We start from the raw sequence: 14,510 nt of genomic DNA, 5'->3' as shown, positions 1-14,510 counted from the left end.
GAGGCTCTTCTGCATAAGATTACTGTTACATTATTAGTACGGGATTATTTAAATAAAATGATCAAACAGGATAAAGCGTAAAAATGTGAGACCTAATGTGAGCAGGATCAAAACTCAGAAAAGGAAGAACTCAGAGATGCTTTCAGAGGCCCTAAATCTACCTGCTCAGACATTTCTGCCGATACAAAGAGTGACAGCTGGAGTCGCATTACAGGGGTGAAGAATAAATGTTGTTCTAGTTGTTGTTTTCCTTCTCCATTTGTGTGCGTGTTGCAGGGGATAAAAGCTGGTGAGGACCGAGGGGAAGTGGAGGTGTGAACATCGCACCGAGAGAAAGGTCATTACCTTGATGGGGGCAGCGAGGTGTGCATGATGTCTCCTAATGTTTTTACGAACTGACAGGTGTGTTGGCCATCAGATTCTGTAACAGCCCATGATGAGGAGTGTTAGTTGTTTTAATTTGTTTTGAACCACTACTGGAGTGGGGGCAGGTAGTGTGTGGTGTTTACAGTGCTGAAGTATTACCATAGGCCCGCTCTCTGACATGTATGTGCCAAGTGGTTTGATAAATGCATTTGTTTGCTCACTGAGGCCTAAAGGTCAGGTTACTGAAAAAAAAGGATATCCTCTGAGGTATTTCTCTTTAAATGTTCACTGTTTGCTCTCATGTTCCTGCTGTTTGAACACTTCCCGCATAACAGCCTGTTGGATTTCCTCGTGCATGTTTACAAACCAACAACAAGCCTTTTAATCTGATGGGGATTACTGTTGCTGATGTGTTCCTTTTAGGGGAAAATTGAGGATGCTGAAATCATCTCTCCCAAACACCAAAGGGCGCACTTTATGTCACAGAGTATTAGGATTGAAAAACACACCATGTGTTGTCCATAAAAAAATCAGCTGCATGCAAAAAACAAATGCATTTAGATTACTGATTATCTTCGGCTCTCACTGTGCATTTGTAGGATGAGGATATTTTGTCACATCCAACACGCCTACAGTCCATTTTGGTGATCAACCAGAACCCATTTTTATTAAGATCCTGCCAGAAATACACAATAAATAACATAACATGTACCTAAGGAAGCACTTTTCATTATAACATGAGGCACAGATTTATTGAAATAATCTTTTACAGTCATTAGATTTACCTTAACATGAAGAACCTTTATGGAAAATAGTTTTTGTTTTATGCAATCATATCACACATCCATCTGAACATTGAAAAAGCAGAAGGTGCCTATTCAATGTTGTTCATTTTATCCAATCTAAACAGTGAAAATGTATCCAACCGACTAACTAGTGCATCTGTGGCTTCACATTGGTCAGACCACCTCCAGAGGGTCTCTGTCAGCCTTCGACACCGCCACCGTTACGCTGTCAGGAAGACGCACAGCCAGCTTCTCCCTGAACACAGCCAGAAAACCCCGCTCACTGTTGCTATGGTCACTGAGGATGACGTTAGTTCCCTTCGCCACTGAGTCCAGCACTTCATGGTGGGACATCTCACCTGCACAATGGATATGATTATTACAGTCCGCAGGCATAATCGAGCAAATGCAGTAACACAAATATAATACCAGGTTTATACAGTTGTTGTGAATGGAAATTGAATTGGATTTGGATTTAAACCTGTGATGTAGAGGTCTGCCTTGGCTCCGCTCAGTACTGAGGCCCCAGATCCAGCACACACAGCCACGGTACGCACAGAGGACTCTGAAGTATAACAAGAAAATGACTCACTGACACACACATACAGACCTCAAGATAAATTCAACAATCATCAAATAAAGTTTAATATCAAAGCTTTTCAGTGGCATCCAGAGCTGTTTAAATTAGATTTTCAATGCTCACTTTCAGGCTCATACTTGTAGTGTGGGGTTCTACAAAAACCTGTTTACAAGCTGTGATGTTCAAAAAAATACATTGTCTGAATAAAATGCATTCACCCTGTGTCTGAAACACCGCATTTGAGCACCTGTCTAAAATGTGGGTCTTTTAATTTACATAAATGTCTGGCCGTGGCGTCCATGACATGCTTGACCAGATTTTTTATAAAGCTATTAATAAGGGTTACATTAGGTTGAAATATGGTCTGTATTTTTGTAATTCAATTAACCTGTGCATTTCCCCTTGTGTCACAGCATGTTTTATTAATGTAGGCATGCTGAACTACAGTGTAACTTAATTCTTGGTTGTGTCTTAAGCTTCACCTTTCATCTCTTAATCTTAACATTGCACACCATTTTGGATATGTACTGCAACCAACGCTCGCCAAACAGGTAAGCGTTCATCATCCTTCGCTTGTCTTATTTCATGTCAAGTTCACTCCATAACCTCCAGTTATAAGAGTTCATTACCGAGTGTCTGCCCCCATCCCAGAGCCAAACGGAGGTGACTCAAACCCAAGTGGGACTTCATTTTCTGGATGGCTGTTGCCACGGATACTGGCTCGTTCAAAACACTGAGTCGTCCTTGGCCGTGGCCCAGGAGGGGGGGCTGCAGGGAGTGAAAAGTGAAAAAAAACAAAAACAAAAGCAGAAAAAACATATTACATGATATCAGTATATCATACTATAACTATCCACAGCTGCCTTCTGAAATGTAAAGGACCAATATAGAGCTTTGTTTCTTTCCATCGTAAATAAATCCGTTTTTCTTGTGTTTATAAAACTTAATTGGTTTCCAGTGAATAAAAACAGTATTATCTCTAAACAATGTTTAATTTCCAGAATTACTTCATGCTTGTCTGTGTCTTGCAGTGCTGCGTTTTTTACCTTTTCTAACTTGAGGATGCTGAAGGACAGGCTGGGAGCATTGTGTCGTAACAGAGTCTGGACACTGGGGGGCAGTGCTGAGTCACTGCAGGTTACGCTGACATGGATCCCACTGTTGTCTGGTCTGTCGAGGGAAATAAAACTATTATTCTCCAGTACAAGGATCTTAGTGTCGAACAGTGCTTTCTGCAGGTTTAAACCTATTATATGCAAGTTCTGTATACATAACATTACTAGTGACCATGTTTTTATATAAATGATTAGTTTCTGTTCTTTTCATGTATGTTGTAAAGTCGTCCTTGCTGAAAGGCAATCAACCAGAGTGCAGGTTTTTAGCTTTTAGGTAGTTGTCAAAGTTACGTAACCAGCTTGTGGTAATTAAGTTGGGAGCAGAATCTGTGTGCCAGGCTCTTTGATATCCAAGGTTTGAAAGTTAACTCTAGAAATGCATTGTGTTCACACATTAAATGGCTTTAAAATCAAACCAAGAAGAATAATGCAAGACTGAATTTTGTGAAGACAGTAGCAGTGGTTGTTTCTTCATTATAGCTGACAATCAAATCTTGCAAAAACAGGAAATTACAGTGAGGGCGTCTGAATTTAAGGAAATAGATGTAAAACCTGTTGATCGTTTGGAGACTGTCTGTAAAACATATTGGACTTGTAGTTAAAAGGCTAAAATGTGCCAAACCAGCTAAATGGTCCTTTGATTAAAGTAAATATGAAGTGCTAATTCACACACGCATCCTTTGTCTATGCAAACATGTGCAGCACCTGCAGGCCGAATGCTGTAGCATTGTTTCACTGTCACAAGTCTTCAGCTCCTCCATAACCGTGTTTAGTTCCTCTGCGTTCTTGACTGTGAATTCCAGTTTGTGACTGTGGGAGGCGCCACCAAGGGCTTGACTCAGCACGGACACTTGGCCGCTACCTGAGAGTCAAAGACGGACACCAGAGATGGAAAAAGACATGGAGGTCAGAATAGTTGACCTGTTGGTTAGTCTAATGTGTCACAACATTTTAGCCTATACCTTCATTAAATATTCAAGTGCTGTAGGTATGTGTGACACATTTTCCATTCAAGATGACCTCTTACCAAGTCCCCCAACCAGCCAGTCGTTCACTCCTCCTTTAACACTATCCCATGAAGTGTGAGGGGAGAAGATCGCGATCCCGGCCTCCACAGCCCGTATGGCCAATCTCTGCTTCCAATCTCTCTGAACTAGACGCTTGATTGGCCGAAACAATGGAGGGTGATATGAAATAATGAGGTCACAGCTCATAGCTTCCGCTTCCTCCATGACAGCATCTGTAAGGTCGTTGGTCAGCAGGACAGTTTTGACAGGTCGAGATTTGCTGGGCTCGACCAGCAGGCCGACATTGTCCCACGACTCAGCCAGAGACAGAGGAGCGAGCTGCTCCAACACCTGCAGCACTTCTTTTAGCTCCATCACACCTGAACAGTGAGCGGAGAGAGAAAGGCAGCGGGCGGGAAAGGCGTGAAGAGACGAGTGTAGGGGGGCTGGGATTAGTTGACTTGTTAAGAAGCTGCGACTGTGAGTAGATGAAGGGATGGATGAAACAGTTGAGGCAGAGGAGTAGAGAGCAGCCTGTGAGGTCAAGCTCCTCCTGGTACAAAATCTTCTATAGGTGAGTGAAACAAATGTCCAAGAAAGACTCCTACACCCAGTCAACATCAGTGGAAACCTGTGTGGACAGAAGAAAAACACCAACAAAGTCCAACCTTAACCCTCCTGTTACACCGTTTATCCTTAGGGTCAATTTGACCCCAGCAATTTAATCATCCACAATAGTACTATAACCAAAGTTGTTACTCAAGTTTTTATGTCAGATACTCTAGAAGGCCTACAGTATAACGTGATTTCGGAAATATATGGAATAATATTGACTGACCTAAAATTTCATGTTCAATGTTTTAAAACAAGTATATTATTTGTATGTACTATATTGTGTAACTTGTAATATTAGTATTAGTTTCGAACATTTCCAAATATTTGAATTGCAAAATAAATAATAACAAAAATGAATAAATCATTAAAATGATCAAATTGACAAAAATGAACACCTATGTGACAAGTATGTATACAGGACAATGAAAAAATATAATCATGCCAATTTTAGGTTTTCCCATTGTCCCAATAAAATTAGGAAAATAAATTAAATGTAAAGCAATATAAATATAATATAAATCACATATTCTTATAAGCCCCACCCAACCCTTACACATCAGTAAAGAGGAGAAAAAAACACTTTTAAATTAAAAAAAAAGATAGAATATAAATTAAAAATAATATCTAATCTAATGAGATGGACAGTGGAGATTTCTGGGCCTAATATTTAGTGTAGCTGTTTCCTAACAATCAAGTGCAGAGCAGCTATTACAAGCCTTATTTGTGCATCTAACATGTCAAACTTTAAGTTGTTGTGACACTGACTGCTGTGAAGCATGCAGGCAGCTAATTGCACAGCTAGCTAGTTAGCATTAGCTACCACAGCCTGAATAGACAGCGCTAGATTTAAAACGCACTGTTAACATGAAAGTGCGTGTGCGAGTGAACGTATCATACTTTCTCTTGCCTTTTCACTGTGAGGTTAGAGAGGACTGGCTCTGCTTTCGGACACGTTTCTCCCGAAGTGACGACAGAGACACAACTGAACTCGCGGAATGTCCGTTTCCGGCTTCCGTTCCTGAAAGCAGCGGTTTTGATTGGTCAGTTGAAACGTCACCGACCGTTGTTATGACGATGTTTCACGTTACTTCTGTAACTTCAGATTTTTGACTTTTTATTTATATTTTGATTTGTTTATATTTTTTAATTTAAAGCATTTAATTATTTATTCTGTTTCCTACTTTCATTTTTTTTTATTAGTTTTTTTCTCCTCCCATGGTCATTTTGAAAATGTTAATCTGCCATTTTGTTGTGAATTTAACAAATTCACATAAAGTTTGAATAAAAAAAGATCCATATTGGTATTATAAATACTTTTAAAATTAACTGGTTAAAAAACAAACTCACCTGACAAGCTTCGGGTCACGCTGTCCTCATTTCATCAGCAATCACTTCTTTCTGGGAAACTATGCTTCAATCTGATTTTTTCTATTCAATTCAATTAAATAAAATTTTATTCATAGTGCCAAATCATAACAAAAGTTATCTCAGGACACTTTACAGAGTAGGTAAAGACCACACTCTATGACTTATTTATGATTTACAGAGACCCAACAATTCCCCCGTAGAGTACGGTGGCAACGAAAACCTTCCCTATAACAGGCAGGAACGTCAGACAGACCCAGCTCTGTGGAGGACGACATCTGTCTGCACCGGTTAGGGAGGAAGAGAAGAAGAGAGAAAGAGAGAAAAGACGGACGGATGGACAGAGAGAGATGAAGACAGACACAAATACAGAAACAGACACACTTCCGGTGATTATAATTATATCAATAGTAATGTGAATATGACTTATATGTTATGGCAGTTAAATCCTTCTTTATCAAATTCAAATATGTTGATCTAGATCTGAAGTTTGCCCTTTGTGACTCCCAGACTGTTATTCATCTGTTTTGGGAATGTGAATATACTTATATAATATACTTTTTGGCTTGGTAGAGAGTGATGCTCCAGCTGAAAAAGATAATTTTTTAATTAATCTTGTTTTAATTCTTTCAAAGTGTAAATTTGCCGAAGTAAAACCCATTTTTTGTGTTTTCATCAAAAAAACTATCCTCTGCTGATAACAGAAAAAGTGATCCAAACTATACATCTAAATTCATTGCTCATGTCCCCTGGTGTATCTTACTTTCCCCCCCTCTTATAAAAAACATGTTGCTAAACGAAAGATATTCATGCACATATGTATGGAAGCCCATTTCTGCCAATGTAATGGGGAAAAAGATCCTGTAAACAGATCCAGACCAATATATCAGTCGGTGGATATTAGCGCCTGATGTTGGCCTATATCACAGACAGATCAGCGTAGATGTTTCCCAGTGTGTGCTGATTCTTCATTGATATGGTCAGCAATTAACTGATACTAAATATACAGTACTATTTAGCTATTTATTTCATTTCTATTTATTTTTTGTGGTCAGAATTTGACTAGTCTTGCATACAGACCTTTATATCCACAGCACTGGAGTAAGGTCTGGCTACATCAGCTTATCATTCTGGCATAGAGGGAGGGGGGGTGTTTGTATTTCTTTATACCGTGCTTACATCTTCTTGGGCGGTGTTAAGCACAGTAGCGGAAGAAGCAGAAGAAGAGGAGTGTAATGCCTGACGATGATGCAGAGGTTTCTCATCCTTCTGAGATACTGACACATATGAAAATATTCAGTGTGATTTTTATTCTTTGCAGGTTGGAAAACTTGTCTAAACTGAAACATTACACACTAGAGAGAACGATTCTGGCAGATCTTTAAGACGGATTGATTCATCACACCCACTCAGTGGTAGAGGACCTTTTATGTTTATCTGCAAAAACACCATTTCACAAATAAATAAGAGGGAGGAAGAAAGCTTCCAACTTGTGTGGATGTAGCTGAGAGCAGAAGAAAACATAATAATAACAACATAGATGTAGGCCATATAACTCTTGGATCTTATGTATGATCTGTAGAAAGTGGCACTTTGATTACATTTTATAGGAACACATTAGTAAAGTTTATTTCTTTAGTTCCTAGACTGAAGAAACACAAAAGGACAGTCTAAAAAACAATGAATTCAGTTATTTCGGTAAATGTGCATATAACAGTCAGTAAAACACACACAAAAAAAGCTGTATATAGCTGTTGATATGACATAATATTGTTTGAATGTAATGTTATGAAACAAATTCACAGATTAATATGAACAGGAAAAGACTGGATGACTTTGATAAGCTGTATTTACTCTCACAGGGGCGGGCGGTGCATCTGCCACTTCTCAGAAAGATTAGTAGGACTTCTGCAATAATCAAAATCCTGCACACAAAAACAAAAACAGAGTGAAGGTTATCAATGTTAGCAGAGATTATTGCAAATGGTTAAAACCGTAGTTCTCATTAAGTGCACGACACAACAAGCTGCTGGGCAGAGTAGCTACCTCGGAGCTGAGTCAGAGAGCGACAGAGAGAGAGAGAGAGAGAGAAAGAGAGAGAGAGAGAGAGAGAGAGAGAGAGAGAGAGAGAGAGAGAGAGAGATTATTGTGGATTAATGCAATAAAAGTCGATGTTGGAGGGATCAGGGAAGGATCAGGGCAAAGACCGGGCGGCGAGCATTACATCATCTGATTCTTTCTTTGACCTCATCACCTTCTCTTTGCACGCCACCCCTCAGTTTAAGTAGGACCCCCTTTTTCAAACACTCACATTATATCTACATTATAAATGCGTTACATTTTAAGAATCTTTCCAAAACAGATCTTTGTTTGACTGCCTGCCATCACAGAACAGCAGTAGTTTACAGAAAACGTGTTACTTATCCATTAAGCATATTGCCACAGCTATATGTCACCTTGAATCCAATCTGTGGAGTGCCATTAACAGATGTGTATTTAGTTATTAGGTCTGTGTGTCCAAGAACAGCTTCACTTTTGTTAATTGGTACTATAAGCCCCCCTCCCCCGTCTGTCCGTCCATTTAAAGTTGGGCCAAGTCAGTCACGCAATACCACATCTGTCTAGCTGATGTGCCCCCGACTGCCAGGTCGCACCGTGTCCCCGTCCACACCAGTAAATTCCCTCAACACAGGTGTTTAATCTCAGCTGTGCTGCTGGCTTTGAATCCGTTTCGGAGATAATCTACAAGACAAATTGTGTTCATAGGTTTTTGTATCATGGAGGAAAATGCAATCCGTGCAAATTCTGGTGCAAATTTAGGACACCTTTGATATTTTTATTGTTGTCTTGACTTGTGCACAAGCTGCTTTCCAGATCAGATACTCTGTATCAAGCTAAGTAGCAGGGATTTGCTGTGATTCTGTTTGGGTATATCCAATGTATTTCAAGCAAATTTACACAAACTGTACTGAGAATTATAAGACTGGCGCATACAGCGCTCTCAAAATTCTGGGAAAAGCATATTTTTCCTGCCCTTGTTTTTGCTCTTAATACCTAGAAATGTATTATGCTTGCGTTATGATGTCAGAATTTTGAGATGTTTTTTTTTTATGGACACCACTCATCAAATCAGTGGTCGCACAATCTCTTTATCCTGATGTCCCTCCAAAGTCAGGGCAGAGAAGGCACTCTATCCTCAAGTACCCGCAGTGCAGCTGCATCCTTTTTGGTTTCCAAATCCCTTATTTGTACATGAAATCCATAGATCATTGTGCTTATTTATTATACAACCAGTTTTGCATTATTACACAAGATTTGTTACGGAAGTCGTGCTAAAAATGGGTTTGAGATAACATTTTGCTTGTTAGCACTGAAACAATCAGCTGGACAGATGAATTGACCTCTTGGGTCAGACTGGCCTTTGGATTAAATGACAATGTGCCATGACAGGTTTTGTAGCGCTCATAAATTGATAAGTCTTTACTTTTTGTGGAATTTGTCAAACTCTAAAGCAGTCTGTAGTCTGTGATACATGTCCAAAATCTAATTCTTACAGAGTCCTTGGCTTCCTTTCAGGTGACACACAGGAATCATTCATTCACAAACTAAAACTCAATGTTGTGCCAAGTTTACGTGTACAGTTTTATTTAGATATCTGTAAAATACCTGTTACCAGTAGGCCTATTTCACTTATTGGATTCCATCCATAAATTAATGTTGTAGTCCAACACATTGCAACAAGCCCAGGCCAAATACTGTGTATGTACATATGCTACACACATCCTAATCTAAGTTTGCATTTCTACACTGTTTCAGAGATAAGGATACAGTCAGAATAATTCAAGAAAGAATCAATATTTTCCTTTAGCGATACATTCATTTCAAAAATTCAATCCAATCCAAAATGGCTTTCCGTATATAAAATGAATATAATCAATCAAAACAGTACAGTTCTATTCATTTACACTTGTTTCAATGATCATCAAAAATGTCTCATGATTGTCTTTGCATAGATGTGAAATTCTCTCTGTGAATCTGAGACATTGCTTGACTTTTCTTCGCAGTGCTTTATTTTAATTTCAATAATATTACGTGTTAGTTCTTAAAATATACAAATGAATTTGTCACAGAGCTTAAAAGACAGCGTAGATATGAACGCGTGCCTGCAGAGGTGCAAATGGACTTTCTTGATCGAGAGTCTCTTCGACTGTCATTGGTGGGACATCATTCTGACGAACTCTGCAGCAGAGAAGAAGAGTTGGATTAGTTCACAGTGCAGTGAGATACAATAATTACTTCTGTTATTGATGTTCATGTCAATGCAGCTGAAAAGACAGTTTATACCTTCAAAGTCCACTGTGCCGTCTCCATTGTCATCTGCTTCTTTTACTATTGAGTCTATCTCCCTTCGGCTCATGTGCTCTCCCATCAGCTTGATCATGGCCGATCGCAGCTCCTCTGTCGTGATCTCTCCGTCTCCGTCAGTGTCAAACTAGCCAGAGAAACGAGAGAAGAACAGAGAAATAAGATCAGTGAGTGAGTGGAAGGGGGGTGATTGGTCAAATCTGCCATTGTGGCTGCTGCATTTAAAAAAAAAACGTTTCACTCTCACCTCTTTGAAGGCATCTTTGAGCTCCTTCACGCCGATCATCCCAGCCGTTTCTGCCAGGAGCTTTGGGGCCATCAGGTCTACAAAGTCATCAAAATCCACTCTGCCACCAACTGGAGGGGAAATCAGAAGAAAAGATTCAGGACTTCTGTCACATTTCTCATCAATTTCTTCTATCTTTTTTTGTATATTTGGCTCTGCAGGGACTCACGGTTCATGTTGATATTTTGGCTCAGTTCGATCAGCTCCATCTCCGTGGGCATGTAGCCCATTGTCCTCATCAGATTCCCCAGGTCCTTGCAGCTGATAAGCCCATCCTTGTCTTTATCAAACTCATTGAATGCATCACGTAGCTCTGCAGAGGTGAAGAGAAAAACACTCAGTCATCCAGTCAGTTGACAAGTGAGTGTATAAAATGCACAAGGTAGAAACAATTATCTGAGTGGTGTGTAGATCAATTTAATGAGTTTGCATTTACTGTTGAAAACATGAGAATATGCAAAGATGTACGTTCGATTTACCATCGATCTCATCGTCAGCCAGTTGTCTTGACTGCACAAGAGAAACACAATTGGTTAGGTCCAGCGTACCACCACACAATTAACTAAATGGACATTTCATCATCGTTCAATATGGAATATTCCTAAAGAATTAAATGACTATGAGATTAACCTGGATTCAGATAACCCTAACCCGTATCGGCAGGTGGGCCAGTATCATCAATGCCATGCAATTGTAAAGAGCAGGCACAGACTCTATCTCTTATCATTTCATCCTGTTACCTTTCGGGTTATAATCCAATTTACCTCTCATGGCAGTTTTGCAAAAATCAGCACAAACACATGCAAAGTAGAGGAAAAAACTGTAACTGCTGTACTTACAATATTTTTCCCTCCTCGCAAGAAAATGCACGCTGCCCCGAGACTCATTTCTGCAAGAGGAAAAAAAACAACTGTGAAGTGTAGTTATGAAAATCAAGAATTTGTTAATAGTTTCTGACACTTGATGCAGAGTTGCATGCAGAACCAGAAAGTTAGAAATAAGACGGTCTGTGTACCCTCTGAAGGATTGGACACTAAGTCTTGTCTGAACGCTGAGTGTGTCTACATTTATTGACATTGTGAAAATTCTGATAAAAATACTAATAAAATTCTAAAATACTCGTCCAAAGTCTAAAAATACAGGACATGTCATTCACACCATTTCCTTTAGAGGTTATAGAACATTTTGTCGTGAGATAATAGGATGAGAATGAATTGCATTTGTGCTCACCTTTATCTGGTGATTTCTGTTCATCAGCCAACTAGCATAACACACGACCCCTGAAGTCGAGACTCGGCACCTGCAGTGTCTTCCCTCTGGTTGATCTTCCTCTCAGTGTCGGCCCTGCTCCTCCTCAGCCGGGACAGCCCTGTCTCTCAGTGTCTCGTCTGGTCTGCCCAGCGTGATGGGATGCTGCTGGGAGGTTGTGTGAGGGGAGGTGTGGCTGCATCCAGGGATGTACGCTCGTGGGGAGGAGTCAGTCGTGTTATGAGAGCGCGTCACTGTAAATTATACTGCCATGTGAGCCCAGGGTTCAGTTCACAGGTTAGGGGTAGAGTTTCTTTTGTTTGCTGTAAATTAATTACCGTATTGTTCAATTCACTGTAGATTCAACACATAAGTGTATTTTAATCACCATATAGATGATTTCAGAAGCTAATTATTATTTTAATTATCAATTACTCCGTCAGTTACTTCCGTTATCGTTTATATATTTTATATACTGTATTTACACGTTTTCCTCAAATTTAAGGGAATGCTTGATTCTTTTGCTTGATAAATGATGATTACACAATTAATGACTTTTGAGGAAAATCCATGTTTTGTTAATCCACTAATGGATTATTGTTTTAATAGGACAATATTTTAGAGACTTACAGCCATCATGACTTTGTAGTGTGTGCATTTTGTTGTATTTTCTGTTATTTTGTGTCTGCTTCATTTTGCTGAAGTGATTCGTTTTCATATGCTTATATATCTTTTTTCCCTCGCTTTAACTTCTATTGAGAATTTTTCTATTATACAGATGTAACAACTCAATTAAAACAAGTAAATACAAAAACAGATATAAACACATGGGAGTCACTATCAAAGAAATCTTTCCATTTTCCTTTACTCAATCAAGTTTTTGGGTATATATAATTTTAATTGTTAAAATGTCTCTGCCAATCTTTCTCTCATCTTAGTTTCACCTGACATTTATATCAATTCTTATATGGGTCAGCTGAATTAATCCTCTGCGAAAAGTATTGTCTTTCCAACGATGTCTTATATGTTACTGATGATGTAGAGCGAGCAGGTCATTATTGTCCTCCAGGATGATTCAAGACCTGCATCACCCTGTCTGGGTTAATCTCACAACAATGACCAGCTCGCTCTACCTTATCCCTCACATCACACGGCTACTTTCTTGAGTGAAATACTGTTAAATGTTTTTATAGATATTGATTTAATTGATTTAAACATGGTTCTTTAGAGATCAGAAGATTATAATCAAGTATTCAACAAAGCTGTGCAATAATTACCAGCAATGACCTGCTCACGCTACAACACCCCTTACATATACATATCATATTAAATGCAGATTAATTATACATTTTAAAAGTTTGGAGTAATAGAGGCTTATCTGGACCCTCCGTCTGTTATTTTAGTTAATAAAACAGATTTTGGATGTATTAAAGAGCCACAGGCCAGTTAAAGCTAATATCCCATTGTGTGATAATCTTCTTGAGTATTGGTTACATTTGCATGGGGGAAAAGGGATTATTGTTTCCGTGAAATACCCTTATGACAATGTCAGGGATTAACTCCGGGTCAGTCTCAGGGTTAGGGTTAGGGCCAGGGTCAGGCTTCACTTCCTACAGAAAAGATGTCTGAATTAACCACAGGAATTATCTGGCTGAATCCCCCCCCCCTGCTTGTTTTCCTGTTATGTAAACTCCTCAAAAATCTCTTCACATAAGGAGCATAATCTGCAGCGGAAGCTAAGATGATTTTATTATCTTTTCCCCCTCCCTCGTTGCAGTGGGCCAGCTGAGGGGTTTACACAAAGCCAAGCACACAGCTGTGAAAAGATGGGGGGGGGGGGGGGGGGGTATGAATGAAAACTGAGAAGAGGAGAAGGGAGGACTGGGTAAAAGAAGGTTGAGGTTGTGTAGGTTTCATTTTTGGAAATAAAATATAGAGGGTGAGTGAAGAATATAGGCCCACATTTTTGGATTAGTGGGACTGAGACGCTATTACAGCACACACAGTGTATCAGCAGCTGCTTGCAGCCGAGAATGATAATACAGAAAGATACCGATGGACAACATTTGTTTTTTTATCTTATCTTTATCGTGTGTAGTGTGTCAGCTAAAAGTGCACAACTCAGAGATTATACTGAGTGGATTATGAGAGCAGAAGCTTTGCCTAAAAAGCCTCATGTGTATTTGTGAGGATGTGTGTCTGTGTGCGCAGAGATAGTTTGCCATCAGACTAACTTAAAAGGTGTAAAACATCCAAATCTTTTTAAAGGCATTAGAGAAAAACAATCCCCATAAGCAGAAGAACAGTTAAACCCAAACAATAAAGTAATCTGACAAATCATAAATGATACAGGGCCTCGGTTATCACTTTTTTTTTTTCTCGTTTCTTGTTTTTTCATTCATTCCTCTTCAACAGCTTGTCCCTGTCGGGGTCACGGGGGTGGGGTGGGGTGTACACCCTGGACAGGACGCCAGTCTATCACAGGGCACATAGAGATGAATGAATGTATAACTTGGTTTGTGTTTTGCAAATTCTATGCTATTAGAAGTGTCAGTAAATTGAAATTGCAGTCAGGTGGCTGAAAATTGCTGTCTGATCATGAATAAACACAAGCAGGTCTATCTTTATCTCTGATGCATTATGGAATACTTAACAGAAATCTATAGCATCTTTAGTAGGGATTACACCCAAACATTAGTCGCTGTTAAATTGGACAAGTTTTACAGGTTTAATACCAATTTGTATTTGTTGAGCCATATTCCACTCTGATGTCGCTAT

At 39.3% G+C, this 14,510-nt stretch overlaps 2 protein-coding genes across 3 annotated transcripts; both read right to left on the bottom strand.

The window, feature by feature from the left end:
- Positions 1 to 1,109: 1,109 nt before the first annotated feature.
- On the bottom strand, positions 1,110 to 5,451 carry nif3l1 (NIF3 NGG1 interacting factor 3-like 1). 2 transcript variants are annotated; one of them, XM_083932892.1, is made up of 7 exons: positions 5,366 to 5,451; positions 3,874 to 4,484; positions 3,552 to 3,708; positions 2,778 to 2,901; positions 2,361 to 2,499; positions 1,633 to 1,716; positions 1,110 to 1,510 (listed from the first exon to the last, which is right to left on the bottom strand). In XM_083932892.1, the coding sequence occupies exons 2-7, from the start codon at positions 4,472 to 4,474 to the stop codon at positions 1,326 to 1,328; spliced, it is 1,290 nt and encodes a 429-aa protein (XP_083789018.1). In that variant the 5' UTR covers positions 4,475 to 4,484; positions 5,366 to 5,451; the 3' UTR covers positions 1,110 to 1,325. The 2 variants fall into 2 exon arrangements, with proteins under 2 accessions (XP_083789018.1, XP_083789019.1); XM_083932893.1 differs by having other exon boundaries at positions 1,374 to 1,510; positions 1,633 to 1,742.
- Positions 5,452 to 10,043: 4,592 nt separating this feature from the next.
- On the bottom strand, positions 10,044 to 11,371 carry cabp5a (calcium binding protein 5a; the record flags this gene model as incomplete). Its single annotated transcript, XM_083932895.1, has 6 exons — positions 10,044 to 10,072; positions 10,178 to 10,325; positions 10,446 to 10,555; positions 10,654 to 10,797; positions 10,964 to 10,994; positions 11,324 to 11,371. The coding sequence occupies 6 exons, from the start codon at positions 11,369 to 11,371 to the stop codon at positions 10,044 to 10,046; spliced, it is 510 nt and encodes a 169-aa protein (XP_083789021.1).
- Between the last annotated feature and the right edge of the window lie 3,139 nt (positions 11,372 to 14,510).

Source organism: Echiichthys vipera (genome assembly GCF_963691815.1).
Source record: "Echiichthys vipera genome assembly, chromosome: 18".
NCBI classification, from domain to species: Eukaryota; Metazoa; Chordata; class Actinopteri; order Perciformes; family Trachinidae; genus Echiichthys; species Echiichthys vipera.
This window is presented reverse-complemented; position numbering and strand designations above follow the sequence as displayed.